At 33.0% G+C, this 27416-nt stretch overlaps 1 protein-coding gene across 5 annotated transcripts in view; it reads left to right on the forward strand.

Annotated features, from left to right (window-relative positions):
• Positions 1 to 27416, forward strand: part of DMD (dystrophin) — a 2389494-nt gene that overhangs the window by 1040607 nt on the left and 1321471 nt on the right. For all 5 annotated transcript variants that reach the window (XM_055564496.1, XM_055564495.1, XM_055564498.1 and 2 more), the window contains 5 exons: positions 1088 to 1258; positions 15119 to 15241; positions 17803 to 17940; positions 20665 to 20817; positions 21683 to 21865. In XM_055564496.1, the coding sequence (XP_055420471.1) occupies positions 1088 to 1258; positions 15119 to 15241; positions 17803 to 17940; positions 20665 to 20817; positions 21683 to 21865 (768 nt within the window). The remainder of the gene's footprint in view (positions 1 to 1087; positions 1259 to 15118; positions 15242 to 17802; positions 17941 to 20664; positions 20818 to 21682; positions 21866 to 27416) is intronic.

The raw sequence follows: 27416 nt of genomic DNA on the forward strand, positions 1-27416 counted from the left end.
TGTCTTTCTTAGTGGCAACTTAGCCTTTACTTTAAAAAAAAAAAAAAAAAGGTTCCTGTAAAAAGAATGAGAGTTATAATATGCAAATATATCATATTAATGGTATATTATATTTATTTGATGACATATTTCCCAATTATATAGGAAGAATTACATTTGAACAAATCTCATAAATTAAACAATGCCTTCCTCTGTTTTGTTGAAATTTTTAATAATTTTATTTGATTAGTGGGTTACTATTTAAAGAATCCTCAAACACTGTAGCTTCTGTCTATACAATTGATTTGTTCATTTTTTTATGAAATCAATATTTTCTACAGATTGCAATTCATTTGTAATGAAAAACTATAAATGTATTACAGGCTGTGCCCCAAACATACTTGCTCTATCGTCTGTACCTTCTTTTGTTCTTCCTTCTCCCTGGATGTGTAGGTAAGGGATGTCACCTTACAGAGAAATTCCTTCAGGGTCTTTGGAAAAATAGGAACTGAGTTATTTCACTCATAGCCTCTCCAACCCCCTCCGTCAGGCTCAGCTTTCCTCAATCACTCTGTCTGTGACACAGAATCCCTATCTGTTAGAAAATCCATTTTTTTTCTGTGACAATTGATACGATAAAGCAAAAGGGAATTCATAAGTCCTCGGAAGGAATAGAAAATTGTTCTTCAGCTTCCTTTCTTCCTGAACATGTGTTAAAGTTGTTCCACAGCTTTGAAATTGAGGAAAGGTATGACTAAATATGACACAACAATTGTTGCTGGCAACATAGAAAAATCAGGAAAACATCCCTTGTCCTTCTTCAGACTAAGGAAATGCTTTAAATAAACTTAGATCAAACTGAAGCAAGGACAGTGACCTATTTTCCTGAACTCACACACATTTTCACTTTACTCCTGTTTTATGGAAGTTGGCTTTTTCCTCCCTTGGTTTTCTCTGCATGTGTTCTTTTTCCTTCTCTGTCTCTCTACCCTCTGTCTAGTTCTCTCTCTCTCCTCCCCACTCTCTTTTGCTTTCTCGCTCTTTCGGTCTCTTTCAACCTCCATTGAATTACTAACTTCAAGCCCTGTCTCTTGCTCATGGAATATAGCGTTTAAAGGCTGAACTGAATGACATACGCCCAAAGGTGGACTCCACACGTGACCAAGCAGCAAACTTGATGGCAAACCGCGGCGACCACTGCAGGAAAGTAATAGAGCCCCAAATCTCAGAGCTCAACCATCGATTTGCAGCCATTTCTCACAGAATTAAGACTGGAAAGGTAGGAAGATCTGCTCCAAGGTGGAAACTAGTGATAAATGGTCTCTTGCGAAGGTTGCGCAGTACTCTGAAGGGGGCAGGCCACCCCCACAGCAAAGTTTTCAAAAGAAAAATGAAGGCCAAAATGTATTTAAAGAAATTTTACCACTGAATCTCATGGGAGATGAATCTGTCTCCCTTTCTTCCTCCCTAGCCCCTGTGTCCCTCTCTCTGTCGTTTTGTTTTTCCTGGCACAGCTCTTCTAGAACTGGTTTCCGTATGTACTGGTTAATGTATGTGCTTCCAGGGGTAACTTACAGTACAGTAACAAATAGCATGCTTTTGTTATGTTAACAAATAGCAGGCCAACAACAACAAAAAGCACAAAAGACATACATCTAAAGAAAGCGCTACTGACATATTTTGCCAAATATAATATTGCTTGTGTACAATATGGAAGAAATAGCCAAAATGAGGCCTTGTGTGTCTCTTGCATGATCCAGGGTTTTTGTACATCTTTACTGGTTGCGCACATGTGTGTATACGTGTGTATTTTAGCTTGCTCTTGCTAGTTGCAGATTTTTACTGTGATAAAATCCATTAGATTATAATGATATGCAAGCCATGAAGACAGATAATTGCAAAGCTTATATATCCTCATTTTTGTAATTTTATATGTCTATTTATACTTACTCTATTTAATGAAGAACCAGGGTATATGGAACTTTTGCATGAGAACCCTTTATATTTGTATAACATATAATGAGGGCAAAAATATTATAGGTAGCTTGCAAAAATATATAAACTCAGTATTCTTGAATTCCAGCTCTTTGGGGGAGTGTCAAAATGTAAGGCATTATCTCCCAAATTTATAAAATATGGTTTGACACATTTTTCACTATATATGATATGCTTTCAAATACAAAAATGTATGTAAATGAAATACATGTGCTTATATATACAGATAATTGTTAGAAATAATCTTAAATGAGAATAACATTATTGCAGCATTTATGAGTAAATGTGATGTGATATGTCAGGTAAGTTTTGATTCCTGAAAGTTAGAATATGTTTGAAAAATAGTTTTGATAATTATAGACACTCAGTAATAGCATGATTTACATCTTCTAAGGCATTATATGTATCACTGTTATATATAATAACACATAAAAAGGAATTCCTAAAATACATGGAAATATGATATAAAATTTAAATACTTTATTGCATGTGAAACATAATTACTCTTGAAAACTCTCCTACCCAAAACAAAAAGGTATTCACTTACCTTAATTCATTTCTTTTTCTTTGTAATAGTTTAATTAGTTCTGTTCATTTATATATTATTTTAAGTAGTAGTTCTCACCTGAAAAACACCTGACAGGCTCTAAAATTTTATTTTCAGTTTGTAGTTCTTTGTTTTGTTTTTTTTTTTTTTTTTTTGGTAAGAATTTACTCTGCAGTTTAAATAGACAATTGTTATTACTTCTGGAGATATCATTAGATGAGTAATAGCTAAACAACCAACAGTTATTTCAGTCATCTGAAAGATTAATGCTAATGCTTCGTTACTAAGTTTTGTATTCTTCCCATCATACTTTTTAATAAATCACTGAGCTAGAGAATATTTAAGGGCAGACAAGGTATTATTTTCTTGATTTTTTTTCAGAAGTTAGATTGAGATAAATTGTGTCACAAGATTGTGACTTGTGGGTATTGAATAATAAGTAGAAGTCAGCCTGTGCCATAGAAACTGACATAGCATGACCAACAGAAGTTTCTGAATTGTTCTACTTTCTGTAAGAATGTGTTAGTATACTTCTAGATATCATGTGTCAGGTGAGTCATTTGATGTATTTCTTTTATTACTCTACTGAAGGAAAGCATATGAGATTTTAAATCAATATTTTCAACTATATATTAACTGATGACAGTCGTTTTTACCTTTCAAAATACTCCTTTTACTCTAAATTGATAGAGATGACTGGATGCAACAGTGACCCCATTTGGGGTCTTTGAAGAGATAATTAAGCTTTGTCATCATGATGAGACAAAAAATATGGCATTAGAACATATGTGATATTTTTCTTATTTATTCATTGTATCATCTAATGGTATTGAGTGTCTATTGTGCTTGTAAGTATGGGAATATACAAGAATGTTAAAGATACTTGCTTAAAAATACATGTCTACAAACTACAAACTACAAGTTTAACTACTTATTGCAGTCATATCATATGCTTAACACTTCATGGAGATTTTCAGTTAATAATGAGGTGGTCTCATCAATCACATAGAGTAATAGGAAGAACAGTGGACATAGGAGATGGACTTCTGAACTTTGTCAGAATTAGGCAGAACATGCAATCTCTCTGTAATTCCATTTCAGTGTTTATAAGATATGGGGGTTGAACTAGATAAGTAGTTTTTTAAAGGAAAACTATCCCCCCCCCAAAGGAATTATTATATAGAACTGAGTATATAAAATGGATAACAGTAGAATTACTGGATGGTGGAATCTCTGATCTTTTATCTTTCTTCTTCCTATGATGACGTTCAGGGGTATAAGTTATGTGCTTAGAACACAATATAAAATTTCTGGGTTGGATTAGTTTAATTTAAGACTGATTAGTTGTAATAGTCCCTGATAATTCTAAACTTTGTTGGTGCAGTGAGACATGTAATGACTTGTATGTGCAGTGCTGGATTTCTTGGGAATAGCATTTGATCTCAGAGTCCAGTTCCTATTAGAGTAGGGCTTCTGGAACGTAAGACTTGTGTGGAGAGTGACCTTCTTAAGGTTGAGTATATGCGTAGTTTTCCCTTAGGAGAAAAACTTGGGAGAAATTTTACCATGATAAAATAAGCAGAAATCAATTGGGAGTGAATATGGAGAGAACTCAGTTCAAGAACTAATTTCAGGATCCTTTTATAGGTCAACTAGAAAGGGCAATTGAGTAAAGCAGAAATTTACTGTGAGAACTCACTGATAATGTCTGGATTCACTATTTGGTGAAGACTTTGTGTCCTATGAGGACTGTCCATGTCAAGAAATTTCAAAGTCTAGAAAGCGATGTATATTGGGTTCCTCGGTTTAGATTGGCTGAGAACTTGTCCATCAGCTGCAGTTCTCAGCAGCAGTAATTTTAATTATATCAGTGAGAAACATTGTGGTGAGAAGAAAAGTTCTTAACTCCAAGCCAGAATACTTGGAGTGTGATCTTGGATTTGATCCTTCACCTCACAGAACCTCATTTCTATCCAGAAAAGTAGTAAGGTTATGCCTAGATTATCTTAAGCTCGAGATTGTGGTGAGGATCAAATGATCTAAGATATGTAAAAGTATATATTGAAAAAAATCTTAAAATTATTATAAATTATATAAAGTGCTCAAAATAATTCATATAAATAATAATTTCCATCATTATCTATATTAGACTTAATGGCTGAATTTTGAGAGTTGAAATGAAAATTGATGAGAAAAAGAAATGGAGGAAAATGGAGGAATAACTGATACCTCTTTCTGGTCTCTGCTGGAATGGGTAGAGGCCAAGAACCTGTGCCTTTGCGATTTCCATTGCAAAGGCCAGCCTTACAGATTATCAAAGGAACCAATTTAAGAACTGGAAAGTTCTAATTGTCCTAAATAGGGTCCATAAAGTAAATGAAATGCTATCTCTTCTCATTTCATTTAGGTTAATCAGTAGTATCTTATGGCTTGAGAATGCTTAATCTCTCCTAGTATGTATGAAATCAATTTGAGAAGATGGCAGTTTTGATGGGGAGGGTCAGAGTTATAAAAATCAATCAGCCATAATGTCAGAACCCTGGCTAAAGTTGATGGAATCATAGAAGAAAGACACCATGACTTAACTCTTTGATTTAAACCCTCAGAACATGGTAGCATAGCATGCTGGTGGTTGCGGGGAATCCTATCAGCAAAAGAAAGTGGCAGGAGAAAAAAGCTTGGAATGGGTAACAGGAAGGCACAACAGACTCCTTTAGTCTTGTTGCACTTGGAAGCTCTACCTGTCTTCATCATCTGAGAAACGGAGTTGGAGAGGACAGTCAACAATTTGAGAAAGAAGATATTTGAGGTAGATCTTAAAAAAAAATTAATAAAGGAGGGGTTAGAAAAAGGAACGAATATGAATGAGCTCTTACCAATCATGCACTTTCAGGTCATGAATTTTGCTACTGTGGTACCTAAATGGTTAAGTAAGATGTGATGGATTCAAGGAGCTTACTGTTTAATGGTGGAGTGAGATATATTCATGGATACTGGGCTGACAAAGAGTGTATGCTGAGTGGATTTAGCAGCCACTCCAGCAACCTAGAAGAGGTAACAATTGTAATAAATCTATGACAAAACCTCAGGAGCATATAGTATGTTCAGTGGAGAGTAAGTTCAGTTTACTTATGGAATAGAGCATGGAGTATGAAACTTGGTGTGGATGATAAGACTGGAAAGGATGATGAGACATAGTTTGGGCAGAGGTCATGACAACCAGACTAATGATGTATGCTTAATTCAGTATGCATTGAGGAATTCTTGATTTTTGTTTGTTTTTCATGCACTGTTGAAAGATTACCCCTGCAGGAGTTGTGAAGAAAATTCAACCAAATAATGACAGGAAGTAGGGAAACCAATTAGGGATCCATCACAGTAGTCTACATGAAAAACAGTGAGAAACTGAAATAAAGAGGTATTTGGGGGATGGAAAGGAAGTGACCGTCTATAGAAATGACTTTCTAAACTTTGTGTACCCGTCATCCCCCTTGCCTGAAGACTAAGATTTAGTAGGCCTTTAGTGGGGGCTGATCATTTTCATGGCCAACAGGTTTTCAGATATTATTGATGCTAATAATCTAAGAACCATACTCTGAGAACCACTGGTCTAGAAGCTAGGCTGAGAACTAGCCTAGAGGTAAATCACTATATGAAGGCCAAGAAGATGAGGAAATGAAAACTGAGTCAGGAGTGAATACTAACTGAGTGTGAAACCTGTCTCTGAGACAATAAAATTTACATCAAGATATATTTGTCACATTGTAATACTTAGTTTTAAAAGCATATTGAATAAACAGATTTTAGCTATGTCCTACTAATATAGCAATTGCATTACTTTGTAAGAAACTGTTATGAAACTTATACGCATAATTTCCATAGACTGTGATTTCTTCTAGAGATTTAGAAATATTTCACATTTCTGTGGAGCTAAAATGTTACGTATTGACTGTGTAATTGGTACTAAACAAAAGAAAGGTGAACTTGTTTTCTTATGTCTTCATTCTTTATTAAAATAGATTTACGTGCCATTCAGTTCAGTTCAGTCACTCAGTCATGTCCAACTCTCTGCGACCCCATTGACTACAGCACGCCAGGCTTCCCTGTCCATCACCAACTCCTGGAGCTTACTCAAACTCAGGTCCATAGAGTCGGTGATGCCATCCAACCATCTCATCCTCTGTTGTCCCCTTCTCCTCCTGCCTTTAATCTTTCCCAGAATCAGGGTCTTTTCCAATGAGTCATTAGGTATTATGTGTCATTAGGTATTATATACAATATGTTCCTTAATTTCCATATGGGTCTTAAAATTGCTTTTGAAATCCATGTAGCAGTGTGTGTGTGTGTATAATTACAACATGAGATTTGAATGATCTTCTATCACATATGCAAATACTCATAATATTATTGCTGTAATATTATAAAGTGTCAAGATTTTGATCTCCAATCAGTCCAATCCAATCAGTGTTAGCAGGTGCAAAAGTAATCATTCTTTGCATCAGAGACTTTTGTATATGTATATGTGTTTATTAATATACATGGCTATAAGAGAGCCACTGAGTTTTTCATTTAATGTAGAATATATCAGGAAAAACACATGGTTGCATCTAATTTTATCTTAAATAGTGGCTTAATATGTGAAAAGTATAAATAATTTAAGGATATCTTAGATACTGTGACCTTCCAAAACATCAGTGGGAAATAAGTAATCCATCTTATGAATGTGACCTAGGAAATCTAAGATTCAATGGATTTGAGAATTTTAACTGAAAGTCAGTTTTCAATAATCAGCTTTATCAATACAAATACATTTATCTTTTTCCCCTTTGTAGTCTATTTCTAATTTAACACCTTCTCTGACAAAAGAGAACACTGTCTGTTAATTGGTACAGGTGTTCTTATTATACAAATATGTTTTTAGTAAAATTTTCTACAAAGATATTATTTTAAAAGGCATAGATGAAAACTTAGATAAATATATATAGCCATCACATAATTTTAAAGTATTACATATGTAATAATCACAGCCAAAATCCTCAAATAATAAATTAGTACCCAGACTTTGTATTACTCTACCTGCTAATTTTATTTCACTGAAATAAGCAAGTTGTTAGCCTACCAACAGAATTTCTATTTTAACAACCTTTTTTGCGCATTTGTAATATCCTATCTCTGTAACAAAATTAGTTCTATTGGAACTTGGATAACACATTCCTTTTGTGATCATTTACAGTGTTTTCAAAGTAGTTGTTAATTGAGTTTGGTGAGCAGGGTCATTTGCTAGAACTAACTGGGTCTTATTAACATGACATTTAAAATGATTAAAGCGATTTAGTGATTTCTGACCATGATACTTTAAAAAAGGCAAATGATTCCTCCAATCAGTCAACAGATGTAAAAGTAATTATTCCTTGGACCAGAACTTTCAGATGTTTACCAGGGGTTGTCAGAGAGCCAGGGAGTTGCCCTATTTCTCCGTTAGATAGCCTGGTTAGAAAGCATAGATCCTAATTCATTACTTTGTCCACTCCAACATGCTGACTCTCAGCATATGTTCTTATCTCTATTTGTATCATCAGATAATTTTTTGTTGGTCTATTATGCTTTAATATGAAAATGTCTAGTCTCCCTTAAAACAATGATTTTGGTACTTCTTTCTATTAAAAATAATTATAATTAAACAAAAACCAGAAATGGGAGATGAATAAAGGAATGAAGGGAGAAAGAAACAAGAAAAAGAAAGTTTTCCAGCTGTAATATTTTTAATTCATCAGTCTCCCCCTATATTTTAGAGTTAAGTCCTTTCCTCTGCTATGTCAGTTGCTACTACTAAACGTATATAATCATGAGATAGAAAAGTATTTCAAGTTATTCTCAATAAAAAGTAGAAAGTGTGGTGATTATTGAACCACCAACATGTCTTACCCAATTAGTGTATTTTATATGCAATTCTAAAAGGTGTGACCATAACACTAATCTTATCAATTCAAAACCAACAGATATATTATGTAATGTCTCTTAATTAGCTTTACAAATTTGGGAAGTTACCACAATTTCACATTTTTATCCTCACAGCATCAAAGATAAGCCAGTACCTGATCTAATATTAAAGAACACAGCCAATGAAATATCAGTTATCCAAGTCAGTTTGTTTTATCTTTAAAATATTATGTCTATGTTCCTTGGATATATCTCTTATGAATTTAAAATAAATCAATGAATAAATCTACAAACTACTTTATCTGATTACCTTTGTTTTAGATAGATCTTTCAGTACACTTATTTCCCTTTGTATGTTTTCTTTACTCTCCAGATATTTTTATTTGAAATAACTCTTTATATCATATCAGCACTGTGTCTTTTCTGTATCATAGGATGTTACTGATCCTTGAAACTATCCATTTTGATTTCCATAAATTATTCTTATTTAATTTTAAATCTATACCAATATTGTAATGAATAATAAATTTTCAAAGCTGCAGAATGGAAAGAGGAGACTGATTTGAAGCAATTTTAAACCAATCTATAGCATTTGGAATATTCATTTTTAATTCAGGTTTCAGTGTAATTTGAATGTAGTGGCCGTATATCATGATTACTAAGATTACATAGTCCATATTAACAAATGTTTACTTTGCTCTCTGTGTAAACATAGTCTTTATTATGTTAGTGTACCTATGCACGTTAGAAGTAATATTTAATCAAAAGAAAGCTTACATTTTAAAAATGATAAAGTGTATCTGAGTAACTTTGAATGCATCCAATTTACAATGAATCAATTTGTAATTGATTTTGCTTTTTTCAGTCTGTTGTTGTTTGTTAACTTGTTATATAAATCACCATTAATGCTAAAACTTTAACAAAGCCTTAAATTTCATTAATCTTAAATCATACAGCAAAGCACAATTAATAGCTGTTAAGCAATCTGAAGCCACATTAAAAATCAAGGAAAACAAAGCGTTGTCTTTCTCAGTTTCTCTGTCTCTTCTTTCTTTTGTGTCCGTCGATCTATCTGTTTGATTATTAAACTACCCTATGTTTTACTTTATTTGTATTTTGTATGACTACACAGTCATGCTAAAGCTCTTAAGATGAAAAGGTAAGTAAAAAATTAAATTGTACAAAACCTATGCTTGGTTTGTACTTTCTGCTGAGATATTATAACTTTTTATTATTATTTTCTATGTATTCTAAAGCTTATCTTGTGTGCACTGTTGGAAGTATGATTTAATTGTGATTCTAGTTCTTCTTTGGTCATATACTTTCTGTAAAGTCAGTAGAATTAATATATGCTTAAATTAAGATAATTTATCTACTATTGATTTCAATTTATTCAAATAATTTATCATAATACTGAATCAAAGAGGCAGGCCTTATATACTTTATATGACTTAAATTTTGATGACTCACCAATGAGCTATTACTTATGATTCTTTGCTTCCCTCATTTATTTTATAAAATTCCATAAGAATTACAAATTACAAAGCCAACAAAGACCAAAGAATAACATGTAAAACTTTTATTGGTCAGAGAAGTTATGACCTAATGGTGAACCAGTGAACTCTTAAGGAAAAGCAATTAAATTTTCCCAACTTCTTGAAAAATATTAATTACATGGATGTCAAATGGCTGGTCTTATCCTGCCAATAGCATAGCTTAAATAACTGAGTTGAGTAGATATGGTTATTTTGGTTATAAAATTAGTTACTGAATAATTTGATCTATTGGATGTTCTAAAATTAGTAATTTATAAAGCAACGACATTTTATGTTTAAAAAGAGTTCCTTTTGCTATGGAAAATACAGAATGATATAAGATGTATTCCCAACTTTAGGAGTTAAAAATCTACTGGGAAGACAAAATATAAACCCTTGAATGTTGAATACTATTACATTCTAGTTTGTAAATACATACTGCAACACAATCTAGGATTACACATGAGGAATAGAGACTCCTAATAAAACCTCTCAAACCCATCCACATAAATGTTCCTATCTCCAGAGGGCTTCCTGAAAATCCCCATACGAAACATGTCTGAATACAGGTAAATGAGATGGATATTATAAAAAGTATCTAAATCCACTAAAATTTACTAAATAAAACATCAGCATTTTAACTCCTATTAGTAAAACATTACTTCTGTGAGATATTTTATACTAATAATGAACTTTTGGTTCTTCTCAATGTCATAGTCGTAATAGTTGCTGTTGATCTGTACTGTGGCTAATGTGGCTACTATCAGTAAAGTAGCCACAGATTACATATGGTTATTGAGTATTTGAAATGTGGCTACTCCAAATTAAGTTGTGCTGTAAGTATAAAATACACTGTGGGTTTTCAATTCTTCACATGAAAAAAAAATACCTTATTAATAATTTTATAATGATTGTAAGTTAAATAGTATTTTAGATATATTGGGTAAATACTAAATCCATCTGATGCTTTTCACTTTTTAATATGGCAACTAGAACATTGAAAATTAAATATATGACTTGCGTAATATTTCTATATTGCTGCATACCTCTAGTAAACAAAAATCTTTGAATTCAGAGGAGAGAATTTACTTTAAATAGATAAAATGTTAGGGAATTATTCATGTGAAAAGTATCTTACTTCTAACATATACTCTAATACATCTAGCACTGGAGTGGGTAGCCTTTCCCTTCTCCAGGTGATCTTCCCAACCCAGGCATTGAATCCAGGTCTCCCACATTGCAGGCAGATTCTTTACCAGCTGGGCCACTAGGGAAGCTATACATCATTATCCTGCTTCTGTTTATATACTTTCAGCAGTGAGACACTCACCACTTTAAAATGAGTGCTTTAAAAAGACAAAAATTGCAGCACTAATTAGTTGTTTCTATATTAAACTAAAATTCAGGCTCCAAGAAATTTCTACCCAATTGATTCTAGTTGTTCACTTTGGAACTGCACAGAATAATTAAAATCTCTAATCCATGTAATAGTTTTTTTAAGAAACAAATCCATGGTAGTCTTTGATCAGGAAATCTAGACTCTACACATACTACTAATGAAATCTAAGTTTACATTATCTTGCTTGAATAATTCATAACTAAGTACTAGTGTTTCCAAAAATCTATTTGTATCTACTTATATTATTTTTGTACCGAGTGGTGTCATGTTGCCGCTAGCATTTGGCCAGCAATTAGTATACATCCACGCATGAAGTGCTGGCTACTCCAGTCTCTTCAATTTTATACAATGGAAATTGTGTTACTTACAATTCCAGGTCATTCAAGAGCTCCTTCAAATTTTTCTTCCACTATTCCATGGTTAGTCATGCATTCACTTAATTTTTTAAGGAAAGTTTCATTTATAAGTGCCTTCTATGTACCAGAAATGACTCTAGGTTGAACAAGACAGACAAATTACTCATCTTCATGGAATGTTTGTGGAGCTCATCCCTCTCACCATGTGCTTTTTACATACTTGTTGATCTCCAAATAATTCCTGATGAAAATGCTGCATGGGGCAGAACTGGTGGAAAGCTTTTTGTCATCCTCCTTGACCCCACTATATTGATGCAGATTGATTAAGTTTTGTTGTTAAGAATAATATGACTTTACCAAACTGAAGTGTCAATTTTTCCATGTTTACCTTTAGAATTCCATGATTTTGTTAAATAAGTTGTTAAAATAAAAATGCCGTGCCAACAAGTATTTATTTTATCCTTCATAAACTGGACATTTTCAAAAGAGGAAGATATTGACTCAAGCCAATGGATGGGTACAAATTTGAGGGGAAACAGTAAGAGCCAATATCAATTGAGCCTTTGTTATATACCAAACAACATTCTAACATATTTGATGCTCATAAAAGCTCTATGAGGTAGCTATTCTTCTTATCCTCATGTTACACATAAAGAAACAGAGGCTCAAAGAGCAGATAACTTGCCCCACATCTCTCAGCTGCTCAGTGTTGGAGCTCAAGTCCAAACTAGCCATTCTCTTGCAGGAATTTTAGGCTCTTCACCAGAAGGTGAATGGAGAAGGCAATGGTACCCCACTCCAGTGTTCTTGCCTGGAGAATCCCATGGACGGCGGAGCCTGGTGGGCCGCCGTCTATGGGGTCTCACAGAGTCGGACACGACTGAAGCGACTTAGCAGCAGCAGCACCACCACCAGAATGTGAAAAACATTCTAATCCTTGAGGGAGAGATACTAGGAGTTCACCAATAGACCTGTAAGAAAGAGTGTATATGGAACACTTAAATAAGGTTAGAAAGGTCCTTGGGACAAGATTAGGGGAAGCCTTGACTATCATTCTGGAGTTTGGACTTCATTTGACTTGTACTTCTTGAGCAGAGAAATAACATAATGAAAGCTGTGGTTCTGGAACATATTGACCTGATTACAGCTCACGGTATAGAACTGGTGAGGTGGGAAGCATTGTACATCTGTAAGGAGGTTTTTGCCATAGGTCTTGTGTGAGAACTAGGAGAGGTGGTATCTCAGAAAAGAAAGTGAATGTTTCATGGTAAGTGAATTGACAAGTATTTGGTATTTATTAGACAATAGAGTGATGTGTTGGAAAATAGCCTGACTCATGTTTTAGACTTGGATGACTGAAAAAAATTACTTATAGTTGCAGAACTAGGGGAGTTAATGTTCTGAGCAGTTCTGGGCAAGACAATAAGCTCATTTCTAGACATGTTGAACTTCAAGTGAGTAATCAGCTGGCTATGGAAGAGTCTAGATTGGAATTGAAAACTGAGGTCACAGCTAAAGATAAATGACAGATATTATGAAAGTTATATTTAAGTTTTGGAAGATAGTACTATTAGGGAAGGAGTATTGAATTATTAATGCCCAAGTTTTGAGCCTTTGAAACTATTATATATGAATATATGGAGAAAGGATGAACTAGAGAGGAAGCACGTGTAGGACTAAATCAGATTATCCATTAGAGATAATGGACACATGTTATTTTGATATGCAAGTACTTAAAAAGTTATTTTAGGTATCATTTATCTTCATACATTCACAAAATCATATATATATATGTATATATAACAATGCAGTTACTCTTATTAAATCTTAGGAAATGTGAACAACTCAATAACATAGACACCATCAAATTAATACTGTGTAGTTATATTAAAGGCTATTATTCTTTATCTTTACAATATATTATATAATATATGATTTTAATGTATAGAAGTATGCTAATAATAGAGATTCGAACACCATTCAAATGCCTATTTATAATACTTCCACTCTGTACTGATTGTAGAACATATTATTATATTTCAGATATTTATTAGGATTTAAAAACTAGTATTGAAAATAAGGCACTTTAGAAAGACTCCATAAATACTCTCTGGCATGTATACAAACCTAGAAGATAAGTGTTTATTAATGTTTCCTGTGAGAATTTTTTCTTGTGAATAGCATTCAGTGGTTCACTTTTTCATTAGTAACTAAATACCTTTAGATATTCTTTTTTCCTTTAACACGTTTCCACATTGTCCTCTAGGAGATACTGTATAATAAAGAGTAAGACAAGCCTAGGAATCTGTTGGGGAAGAGTGGCAGGGCGAGGGGGGAACAACTTGATGAATATGTCATATTGGCATAAGACACTGGGTCTTTCCTAAATTATTTTTTCAAGTGGAAAATGTTTAGCTCTCAAGAAAATAAGATTTTTATTTGTCACCTGGGAGTTTTCCAAAGCTATCAGATATAAAATACTTTCTAGTATTTTAATGCAAAGGAATTGAATACAGAGGTACAGATGAATAGAATAAGCATTTATATTATTGACTGAACTTTAATTTTTGCCTATTCTTTTGAATATATATTTGATTTTCACTGTAATTTCATTTATCAGTCCTCTTCAAGTGGTTTCTTTAGAAAAACAAGGGGTTAAAAAGATTTTTGAGACTATGGTAATTATGAATTTCAAAATCAAAGGAAATGTGATGTTTATGAAGTTGGAAAACATATATTCAGACTTATCATTTGAGATATTAAGAGTTCATTTTTTTCATTTTTTTTTTTTTTTTTTGGTGTGTGTGTGTGTGTGCGCTACCAAATAAAGCATTCCTAAGACAAGCTAATGACATTGTCTTATGGGAGCATGCCTGTCAATTCTGCCATGTTAAAATATGTCATTTAAAATATCTAAGCAGATTGCTATGTATTTTTTCCGAGGATAAGGAGACAATTCTACATTTCCAACTGCTGTTACTGTTATTAGATGAATGAGGCAATTTCTGATGAGATATTTACCCAAATGATATTTATATCAGAATATTTAAAAAAGATCAAATTCAACTTTAGGATATTAACAATTAGACCAGCCAAGTATATGGAAATTGACTTTTGCTGAAAAGTCAGAATGATGAATATTGCATTATTCTGCATGTATGTTCAGCTCTGATGATGTTAAATGTTTGTCTTTATTTGCATCCTCAGGTACTTTCCCAGTTGTATTTCAACACTTTCATAAAATATAATATGGAAACATAATGCATGTCATTATTTTAGCAATAGGAGGTTGAACAAATGCATTTTTTTGCTTATATTTCTAATAAAAAGTAATTTTGATTTAAATTAGCACTATCTTTTTTTTTAGGCCTCCATTCCTTTGAAGGAATTGGAGCAGTTTAACTCAGATATACAAAAATTGCTTGAACCACTGGAGGCTGAAATTCAGCAGGGGGTGAATCTGAAAGAGGAAGACTTCAATAAAGATATGGTAAATTGGTTGTGATAAAAGTGTGAATGAACTAGGAATGAAATGAATAAATATTTCAAAGGAAACTAGATAATTCAAGTCTCCAACTAAATTCTCAGCGCATACCTTGTACATTTTGTGATTCTAATGATTTATTACAAATGCAAAGTATTGTTACTGAACTGTTATGAATGCCAAATTACTATGATATGGGCATACAGGAATACTTATAGATTCTAATAAATCACCCAGCAATATTTTGTCCATACTCAAAGGACAAAATGTAATGGATGGAAAAAAAGTCAGATCAGAAAATAAATTAGAAACTTAATAATAATAAAAGCACAGCCATCAGAGATGGCTGCTATTTTGCTTCAGTCCTATTTTTGGTAATGTAACATTTATTTTGGATAAGGGGCAATTATACATGATATAAACATTGTTTATTAAAACTTAACACAATGTAGTTTTACAAAAACGTTTAACAAGTAGTATAGTATATATCTAAAATATGTGTAAATTCATGCTGCTTATTTCATGGGAAAAAAGAAATATAACCATGTGGGCTATTCCCAGACTCATAACTTTCTTCTTATACCCTGATTAATTTCAACATGTCTTTTACATTTCTCTCTGGCTTGAATATTTCTGCTTCACATTCCTTTTCACTGATTTATTTTTTCTTCTTACTCCTCTTCACAATTTCCTTTTCCCTGTCCACAACCATCACCTATATGGCATTATTAACCTTTACATATGTCATGCTAGAGATTTCTCAGACATGTATCAGTGCTAGAGACTTCTCAGACAGTGCTTGAAAATGATATCAGAAGGTAAATTATAAGTTGTAAATAATAGGCACATGAAACCATAGGAGAACCATTTTTACCAATCTTAGTTCTCGTTGGTATCATTTCTGACTTCCTGGAGCTGCCTAACTCAGTACTCCCTATGTATGGGTTTGATGATCTTGCCAACTCAGCTCATGGAAAGAAAGACCAGACAAACCTTTTTCTAAGATACCTAGAGTTACAACTACCTCTTATTCATGTCAAAGAAGAAACCGGAGGGCTCCAAGGTGGAAATGCTTCTTACCTCTTGGGCTGTTCACCAACTCTGCCCTCTATCCTTCAGCTGGTGTGGGGAAAGAAGTGCAGTAAGGTTTTTGTTTGTTCATTATTTTTGTCCTCAGTCCCAGGAAATGTTTCAGATTTTTAATGACATATTCTTAAAAGGAAGGTTTTTCAAAGACTATAAACATAAGTGTCTATTACATTATTTCATTAGACAAGTAACTGGCACATCTCAGATGAAAATCTCATTTCTTTAAAAAAATTGAATAGTTTCTCAGTTGTGTGTAGAAGTTAACATATGCATTAGAGATTTAAGTATGCAACAATGAATGCCATGGATGATTATAAACACAAACATGTCACATTTAAAAATTGTCTGCTTCTCTTAATTCATCAGAGTACCTTGGGTACTATTAAAAAGCAAACCTTCTTGATAGAAAGTATTTATACATTGCATTGAAAGAAAGATAGGAAATAGAAGTGAAACATCCGATGGTTACATATGCTACTATATTGGACAAACACTGTTTAAATAATTTGATTTCAAAATAAATAAAAATAATTTTCTTAGAGTCTAAAGACCAAACTGCATATTAAAAATATTTGAAGTCATTTTTATAATCCATATTTAATATTCACTTAATTGTATTTATTTTAAAATAACATGCATATGTGACTTATTTTCAGAAATTATCTGCAATATTTGACAGCAGTTGAGCACGTTTTTTCCTAAGCTCTAATATTTGTTCTAGATTTGGTCATTTAGTTTCTGTAAAAGAAAAGAAAGAAAAGTTGCTCAGTCGTGTCTGACTCTGCGACCCCACGGACTGTAGCCTAACAAGCTCCTACATCCATGGGATTTTCCAGGCAAGAGTACTGGAGTGGGTTGCCATTTCCTTCTCCAGGGGATCTTCCCGACTCAGGGATTGAACCCAGGTCTCCCACATTGCAGACAGACGCTTTACCATCTGAGCCACCAGGGAAGCTATTTTATGTAAAACAGAACTTATTATATAGAAATCAGTGTGCAGTTAAAACAATGCATTTTTACTTAGGAGTGTGTGTTAAATTTTAAAATTTTACAGTCTCACATTCACAGAGCCACATCTATATTCCTCTGTGAAATAACATTATATATAACAAGTTTTGTTTTCTTCTCCAAAGTTTTTTTTGTTTTAATTTCTAGAAATGCATTAAAAATCAAAGCCCAAAGAATGCTTTCATAACAATTCACTTGTCTGAAATGATGTAGTAAATTGCTCCCCCATCTTTCTACATACAACTCTAATCACATGTATCCTTTTGAAATAGGAGGAAACTTCTTTTAAAAGCTAAAGTATAGCATATTAAAAAAGAAACTCTGAGTGCAGTATCTTAGGATAGCATTCCCTGAAAGTTTTAAATTGGATTTTTTTGTGTGTGTTTTAATAACATGTTTTATTATCTCTGTTAAAGATGTACAGCTTTTTTTAAACCAAAATGAAGACTGTACTTGTTGTTTTTAATCAGAGTGAAGACAATGAGGGTACTGTAAAAGAATTGTTGCAAAGAGGAGACAACTTACAACAAAGAATCACAGATGAGAGAAAGCGAGAGGAAATAAAGATAAAACAGCAGCTGTTACAGACAAAACATAATGCCCTCAAGGTATTAGAGCTAAAATTATAATATACCTTGCCTGTGTTTTTTTTCATGTACAGGATAAAATCTATTGTTCATAAATAAAATTTGCTTAAGAATCTTAGTCACCAGAAATACATATTTTTTTTTTTCTGTTCAGTGTCTGTGCTTTAACAATTTTGAGTGCTGTCTTTGATTTTGAAAGATGTGTTGCTTAAAAATTTCAAGGTATTTACTTAGACACATTTTTCTGAGTAGTAATCAAAAGGTATTAAATGCATCATTCTTTGTGTTTATATATTTAATTTTGTAATACAATCTATTTTGTAAGTTATTTTGACATGTGTCTTGAAAAACCTGTTTAACTGTCAGCATAACCAATCTGTATATTTCTGAGGCTTCCTGCTCTTGATATTTTCTTGATTTAATTCAGAGTAGGTTCACTTTTTGGGATAACCTAATATTTGTTTAATAGTTCATTTTTTTTCAGTTAACTTCATTTTGCCTTTAAGAGAGTTACTCTTTGCAACTAACTAAACATTTAGAAGTCTAATTTCATTTGTATAGGAGTCCTCTAAAATAATCTTAATGTCCATGAGAAAGAACCGGTGCTCTCATTTTAACCAGCATTAGTATAGAGCTTCAAGTACCCATGTGTCTCATCTGGAATTGCACAGGAAAGACAGAATAGAATATTGGTGTTTATATAATAATATCTAGAAAGTTCTTGAGAAGAGACGGGAGGACATGTGAAAGATTCTGTGAAATAACCTTTTATTTTTTTAATGTGCTTTTCAATTTTCACTATTTGCATGCATGGCTGATTTTCTAATACTGTTAATTGCTGAGCTTTTCATTGTAAATCACTCTTTTAGAGCTGTGTAGCCATGTAGGTGGATCCACCTTGTAGGTGAATAGACTCTGCTTTCTATATGCAAATAAGAGTATAAAACCTTTTCCCATATAGTCAGACAACCAAATAAACACTGCTGAGAATGTAATTACACAATATTGTGCCTGCAAGGAATCCACAAGGAAAGTCTAATTGGCCAGCAGGTGTTCTGAAGGTAACTGCTGATAAATATAGGAAATAGAAAAGGCCTCTTCCCTGAGGGAGTACAAGAGCAAGCCATAATGTGCTCAGAAAATCAGAAAGCTGTGTAATCCACACGCTTCCAACTGTGACCAAGCTTTTAGAAACATCTACACTGGTCATATGATGATATGTGTCCTACTGAACAGCAGTGTTTAATGGTTATCTGGCATACCTGTAAAGAAATCTCTATAATATCTCTTAATATCTTTACACATTACACACCACCTTGTGCTTAGGAAATAAAAGGAATTTCAGATTTGGTGACCACAAGTCCTTTCTCTTGGCGAAGATGTGAGTTGTGTCACCAGTAAGGCATGGCTCAACTCTCTTTCACGTGGCTGTATCTTGGTACCTTTGAAAAAAGCAGCATTCCATCTGGCTCATCCCAGGCATTTATTACCTCCATAGGAGGTTTAGAAATTCAACTGAAAATGTAAACTGTAGAAAATTTTACATCCCCAATTTTAAACAAAATGCAGAATGAAATCAAAATCATTTTTCTCAGATATATGTTAAAAGCAATTAATGAAAATCAACACTTGCCATACCAATATACTAAATTCAGTAGTTGTTAATCTGCCAAGTGTTCAAGTCTAGTCCTTATGAAATATTTCAAGGAAGGCGAAACTTTCCAATGCAGTGAATATTTCAGCAGTTCTTTGATATTCACTCTTTTCTTTTGCTCCAGTTATATCTATACATGAAACCCTAATTGCTACTACTCTGAAGAAATGGAAACTATCCTGAGCTCTTATGTTCCCTTATAAAACATGTAAAATATATTCCCTTGTAAAATAGCATTACAACAAATTCTGTTGATCAGGGAAGACATTGGATGATCTTGTAAGGAGTAAGATGGTTAATTTTCCCCTTTTGTGATTCATTTAAGTAGTCACCCTTATTTATCTAATCAGGTTGATTGAAAACCATGCACTTTTCCTTTTCTAAATTTTATCATTTTGCATTTGGATTTGATGCCAATGAGAAAGTTTGCCATACAAGTCTTAAAGAAAAATAATTTTTATGATATTTAAATTGTCATTTTCATGCATACTCACAGGCATACACTTTTCATACTTGAACATATATAGCTTGAAGCAATTTCTGTGATAACTAAGAACACTTTATGTTTCTAATCACAAAATATTCATGTCCTATGAAACGTTTTTGCAGACATTTCCAAAATTATGAATGTAAGTTGCTTGGCTATATAAACTTAAAATTTTGAACCTAGTGCTGAAGATAGAAATTTTAGAATTTTTACCTATTTTAAAATTCAAATGCAAACTCAGCAAGTTTGTGCAAGTATGTAGTTACCTCAATTGAGTTCACATATTGAACAGTTTAACAAACTCTACACAGTAATTTATTTGATTCATTAAGAGTTAATTAAATATGAAAAGATTTCTAAACAAGTTTGAGCATACTAAGAAAAAATACTGAAAGTGGATTGTTCAGTTTTCTTAGCTTCATGTCATGGGTCCTGTCACGTGAATACATAATTTAATAATCTACTTGTATGGGTAACATTTAAATGTGAATTTAACTGAACCTGAACAAGAAGGTCAGGGAACCAAATTATTTTTAAATGACTACAGCCAGAAGTATAATATGCTTATATATTGATATTTTAATAATATCTGCACCATGAACAGGATTTGAGGTCTCAAAGAAGAAAAAAGGCTCTAGAAATTTCTCACCAGTGGTATCAGTACAAGAGGCAGGCTGATGATCTCCTGAAATGCTTGGATGACATTGAAAAAAAATTAGCCAGCCTACCTGAACCCAGAGATGAAAGGAAAATAAAGGTAATGTTGTTTTAGAATGTCAATCTCAGATTTGTTGCTACATTTTAATTTATTGAACTTAACCTGTATGGATCATGTTTTAAATGTTGATGTTGTTGTTTCTTCTATTAGTGTTCTCCCCAGTTTGAGGTGTTTCTCTGTATTTTGTTTTGTTTTAGTAAATGTATTGTATTGTTTTTCAATTGACATAATGTTGAATGAATAAAATGTTTTATTCTTAGACATTGTGAAATGAATTAAGAAATGTTATATGTTTTCTGGTAAAATTGTAATTGACTCTGTGTATCTTTGTTCCAGATGAACAAATGACTTATCGGTATATGGACGACTTCTATCTCATATTAGCACATTCATTTCATCAGAGCATCTTCTCACATCAGTGTCAAATCTCTATAGATTTATCTGTTGCATATTGTCTGAAGATGTTTTTTTCTGTTATTTTACACTTTTTATTTTGCTTCATTCTCTGTTGAGTTCCTCAAAACTTTAAAAAGGAAATAAATTACTTATTCACTTACCCACTAAATTATATTCTATCTGGATGGTCCCTATTAATAATGAGTAATCACTTCATTAATTTGGGTCAACCCCCAAAACAGTAGAGGAATTGAAAAAGAAATCTGTTAGATCAATTTCAATATTTTCTCAATTAGAGTATCTAAAACTGAGCATTCAAAGAACAACTGAAATAATATTTGGGTCCTTGGGTGAAGATGACAGTGTTGGCTTCCATACTTGTAAATCATGAAAAGTGAATATAAAATGAAGACAGCCTGTGAAATTTCTGGGACAGGTATGTGCTGGGATAGGTTGATTCTTGTGGTTAGCTAACTGCCCTGGGCCCTGTATTGGTTTTGCTCAATAGGAAATTGATCGTGAGTTGCAGAAGAAGAAAGAGGAGCTGAATGCAGTGCATAGGCAAGCTGAGGGCTTGTCTGAGGATGGGGCAGCAATGGCAGTGGAGTCAACTCAGATCCAGCTCAGCAAGCGCTGGCGGGAAATTGAGAGCAAATTTGCTCAGTTTCGAAGACTCAACTTTGCACAAATTGTGAGTTGTTACTGGCAAACCTGTATGTGTTTGCAACTACTACTCTAACAACAGAGGCCTACTAACCAAAAGGAAAAAAAAAATCTGGGTGAAATTTCAAAGTTCTAATCTGCATTCTGAAAGTGGGCAGTTTCCCCTACCTTTAGGCTTCCCTAACTCTAGTGGTTAGGTTTTCAGATTGAAAACGTAATCTATTAATAGAGCATAGGAAAGAGTGCCCTTATCAAAAATGAGAAATACATCTTAATTTCTTTTGCCACATCATTTTTTCATAACATTAGCAGTGTGAATTTGTCAACTTACCATACATTTACTTTATTTCAGCATCTAATCCAAAAATATGTATTGCTTTCCTGAGACCATCCCATGCTAATTTTACTTTCTTAATGTATACATGGTAAACAATAAATATTTTGTGAAAGAACTTATATCAACTTGCACAAGGACTTCTTATCTCATGACTTAAACATTATAGTTTAGTCCTCACACCTGGCTTATCTATTTGATGGGTTAAAAAGTTTATAGAAGGATTGTATGCCTAGTGAGATCGTTAATAATTGATAGCAGGTTGAAAATATAAAATATTGTTACTACTGAAATATCATAAGCCAAGAGGTGAAGAAACCATTGTTCTCTTTCAAACAACTGTATGGAAATTTTATGATTCTGTCTTTAAAAATGCAAGTCACAATCATAAGCTTGATATTTTTAGAACTGTATTTGTAATAGAGTATAAACCATAGGGATTTTCTAGCAGATACATTTTTGTTGCTATTCTGAGAGATTGTAAAGTGAAGTGAAATAATCACCACTCTGTTATTATGCAAATACAGTGCTCCTCACAAAACCAGGGTGTGAAAGTCTGCAAAATGAGGCTTTATAATTATGTTAGGTTAACTTACATGAAATCGACAGATATTCAACCCTCTTTGACCTAGCTGATGACAGTTTTATTTGTTTCAACTCCTAGATGAGACTTAGTTGGGTATTTCTTCTTTGATATTGTTGATTCCATTTAATATGGGATGAATGATTGAATATGTCTTAGACAATTAGCATAACTGTTTTCTAAGCATATAATTTTGTTAATGTTGCTTATTAACTCGGTGAAATATACTCCATATTATCATTACTTCTTTTAAATGCATTAGAAAAATCCTTGCATACACTGTTTTCTAAGAACTCCAAGTACTTTAATATTTAATAGCAGCTGAATATTCTGAGAAATTGGAAGTAGTAATATAAGGTATGTTTAAACTGTAATATATTGCAGTTGAAGTCCAATTCTAACTGATTGAATGTTTCAGCCTATTATCTTTTGTATTAGATATTATGAATATAATATGTCATAAATCACTCAAGCTTACACTAACAGAAAGCTTGTGCCAGTGGATGCAAAATGAATTGAAAGATTAAGGCAACCATAAAGAAAAGTTAAGTAAAATATTTTTGCCTCCATTTAATACATCATTTAAGTCCTTTGCTTTGAATTATCTTACTACTCACTATTTTCTCCAATTCCATTTCCCCTATGTCTTGACACAAGCTATATGCACGGTTAATTTTTTTTTTACAACATTGTCAAGGTAAGTTATTAACACTTTATAGTTAAATAGACACAGTATCAAAAATCTCCCTAAACCACTCACTTAAAATACCATTGTGTACCTGCATATAATAGGCTCTCAACAAATATTTGTAAAACGTAATAAAGATTGCTGAGGTACAGTAAGGATAAGTGAACCAGTATAAAACTTTTGAAATAAATATTCATAAAATATATTTTCTTCAGAAACCATTTCTTCTTGATTTTTATATCTGAAGGATCCCAAAATACAGATGATGCATGGCTTGGGGGAAAAGTTGTATGTTAATTTTCCATGATAAAACAAGTAAGAACAATATACATGAAGAATAATCAATTTAATATTACAATTATATTTAGCCTTGGATTTTTATTAGATCTGAAATTTGATAGATTGATAGATCAAAGATGTATATAGTCCACTGATTGCTAATACATGTAAAAAAAACTTATTTCACATATCGACTGGTTTAGAGTCATCTTTCCCAATTAATCTACAGTGAGAACATTTGAGACAGCCACAAGCAAACATCTTAACTAAGAGTTATGTTTGGGATAATCTTACCATGGCCCTGATGTAGCACAGTTAGTCAGAGCTTCCAAATTTCTTTCCTCCCCTTGCATTTCCCTTTTCTATTTCTATAATTATTTCTTCTCAAATTTCCCTTTCTGTTATTTCTGTATATGAATTCTAGATTTCTATGGATTTTCAGTTAGTCTTTCATATCTTAGAAGTAGCAATTCAAGATTTTAGGCAGTACTATGAAGTGCTTAATATTTGAGAACTAAATTTAAAATGAGAAATTAATTGTATTCATTTCAGAGATAAAGACTCAGAAATAAACTAAGCAGTGTAGAATTAGGTACTTCAGGGACTAGGTCCAGATCAGAGTTACATATGACCATAGTAAAGCTCAGAAAAACCCTGGTACTTGGGTCTCAGGTAGCCATGGGGCAGCCCAGGGCCAGGCAAGAGTGCAGACCAAAGCCAAGAAGAGAGTGTCTACAAATGATTGTCCTCAGGATAATCCTGGAGACCATAAAGAAGGGAAAACAGACTGAGAGAAAGTGAGTAAGATTTTCTTCAGGTACTGAACATGTTGAGGCTCCTGCCCTAGTTAGGATTACACGGCATTTCTAATATGGTTCCTGTTGACTTACAGACCTGGCTGTTCACTGAAGACCAAACAATGACTGTAAACTGAACATGAGGAATGTTTTCTGTAAGATATTTTACAACAGTGGTCTAGTAAAATAGACCACTCCCTGGGGTGAATGGCCCTGTGAATCCCATTGATTCCATCTGCTGGCTATATGATCACCAGTCTCTTCCAGACTGGTTTCTTGCATTTCTACCATGGGGATGAGGATGTTTATAATAATGAAATATGGTAGTCTTTGTAAAATACCAGCTACATTATGGAGGTTAACTGAAGTTAAGTGAATCAATATTTTTTTCTTCTTCTTCTTCCTGTATATAAGTTAACATTGGAATAATACACATTATTTTAAAATGTATAGTATATTTGTGAATCATTAAGAAGATTGGGATGAGTAGGTCCCATAGGTTTTAAAATATTATTAACAACAGGTAGATCTATTTTGTTCAATGTAAATTAAAAATTAGATTTCATAGTTCTTGGCAAGTAGTTTTGTCTAGAGTTACATAGTATTTGTGGGAAATTTCATGCAAAGCTGTTGATTCTGCCAATGAAGGCATAATTTTCCATAAACTTAGCAATAGAGCATTAGCTAAATTATTTTCTATAGAAAGGTAAAGAAAGATGAGGAAAAACATAAAGGCTTTTAAAATATAATAGAGAACTATGCCGGAGAAGGCGATGGCACCCCACTCCAGTACTCTTGCCTGAAAAATCCCATGGACGGAGGAGCCTGGTAGGCTGCAGTCCATGGGGTCATGAAGAGTCAGACACAACTGAGCAACTTCATTTTCACTTTTCACTTTCATGCATTGGAGAAGGAAATGGCAACCCACTCCAGTGTTCTTGCCTGGAGAATCCCAGGGACGGAGGAGCATGGTGGGCTGCCGTCTCTGGAGTCGCACAGAGTCAGACACAACTGAAGCGACTTAGCAGCAGCAGCAGCAGCAGAAAACTATGCATAATTTTATCAAGGTTAATTGTAATATTTGACAGTTAACCTCAGAGATCCCAAGAAAATCCAACCACAGAATTTCACAATGAGGATATGCAACAACCCTTATGCGAAACTCCTGAGCAAAATAAGCTCACAGGTTAAAATTAAAATGGATATGAAAAAATGCTTTCTGTAAGTGATGTTAACATGCCCAAATTAAAAGAAATATGCACACCTGAAGAAATTAGAGATAAGAAGACAGTAAAGGACATGAAAATGTTTTTTTAATGTTCAAAAAGATTTCAAAAATAAAGATGGAATGTAATTCTTATAATAATAACAAGCCATTTTGAAAAGTGAATAGGAAACTGATAACATAGAATCTAGAAATTAACATGTAATTATTGAAATAATAGCTCAACTTTTTAAATGGTGGATTCATTATAGAAGAAAAGGAATATATTAATTGAAAAATGCTGAGGAAATTTTTGCTTTGTTGAAAATACCAGAAGATGGAGAGGATAGAATAAAAAGCTCAAACATATGCCTGAAAAGAGTTCCAGATTGATAAAGTGGAGAGCCAGGGGAAGAGACATTATTTTATATAAATGACTGACATTTAACAAGATTGAATAAATCTCAATTTACATGAGACCTCAAATTGAATAAAGCTCAGTTTGCATGAATCCTCAAACTGAATGAAGCTCAACCAATTTGTAATAAATAAAAACAAGTTCACAACCAGCAAAGTCTGAGTGAAACTCAGAACATCAATGATCAGGAAGGTCACCATAAAAGCTACTAAGGACAAAAAGCAGAAAGCTCCATAGGTTGGCCAACTTTTCCTCAATAATAGGTGTTAGAAGACACTGGGATAATATTGTTAATGTTCAAGGTGAATGTTCAAAAGAATCCTGTAAACAGTGATTCAAGAATGAAGACAAACTATTTTCAGATATACAAACACTATATTTTCAAATAAAAGAACACTGTTTATAACCTATAGATTCTCACTGAAAAAATTACTAAACAATATGCTAGTGTAAAACAGAACACAGAGCCACAGAGAAGGAGCAAGCTATATAAAGGTATATAACATTAGTTTATATGTATAAAAAACAAACAAATCTTGTAATTAGCCACTAAAATTGTGGCAATTGCTGCAAAGGAAAACATAGAGTTCTATTAGAATACTAAAGTGATTTGATCTCACAATAAGGAAAATACAATAAATACAAGGTTATTTCTAATGGTAGCAGCAAATATAAGGTTTGTGCCTATTGTGTTCAATATGAATTATTGCCAGTTATCATGTTTATAAGGAAAAAAATGTAGTAAACCTTTGGAATAGGCAATATATGCATGACCTGTCTCAGGGAGAGGAGAAAAAATTTTAAAAAATATACAAAAATACATCTTATTGAAAGAAGGAAAAGAAATGTCCCTTTTCTAAATATGACAACCCCCATTTGTTCTGGATATCCTATGGCTTCAAAGACTACGTAAATAATACTGATATTCGACAATTTACCTCTGACAACTTTTTATTCAGCTTTTATTTTAGAACCCTAACAGGTATTTCACACATAAAATAGCCAAGTCAAGAATAATTAATTTTCACTCCTATATAAATGGCTCCTACCAGACTCTGCAGCTGTTAGTAAATTCCCTTTAACTTAGGTCCAAAACCTAAACTTCATCCATGATTCCTCCTTACTTCTATATTATCCATGGAATTCACTTCAAATTCTGTTGGCTCTACCTGCAAAATGCATCTTTAATTAAACCAGTCCTCAGAAACTTTATTGCAGAAACCCTTGACAACACTATTCTCTCTCATCTCAATTACTTCAGCAGCCCGCTAGTCCT

This window comes from Bubalus kerabau, chromosome X (assembly GCF_029407905.1).
Source record: "Bubalus kerabau isolate K-KA32 ecotype Philippines breed swamp buffalo chromosome X, PCC_UOA_SB_1v2, whole genome shotgun sequence".
Classification (NCBI taxonomy): domain Eukaryota; kingdom Metazoa; phylum Chordata; class Mammalia; order Artiodactyla; family Bovidae; genus Bubalus; species Bubalus kerabau.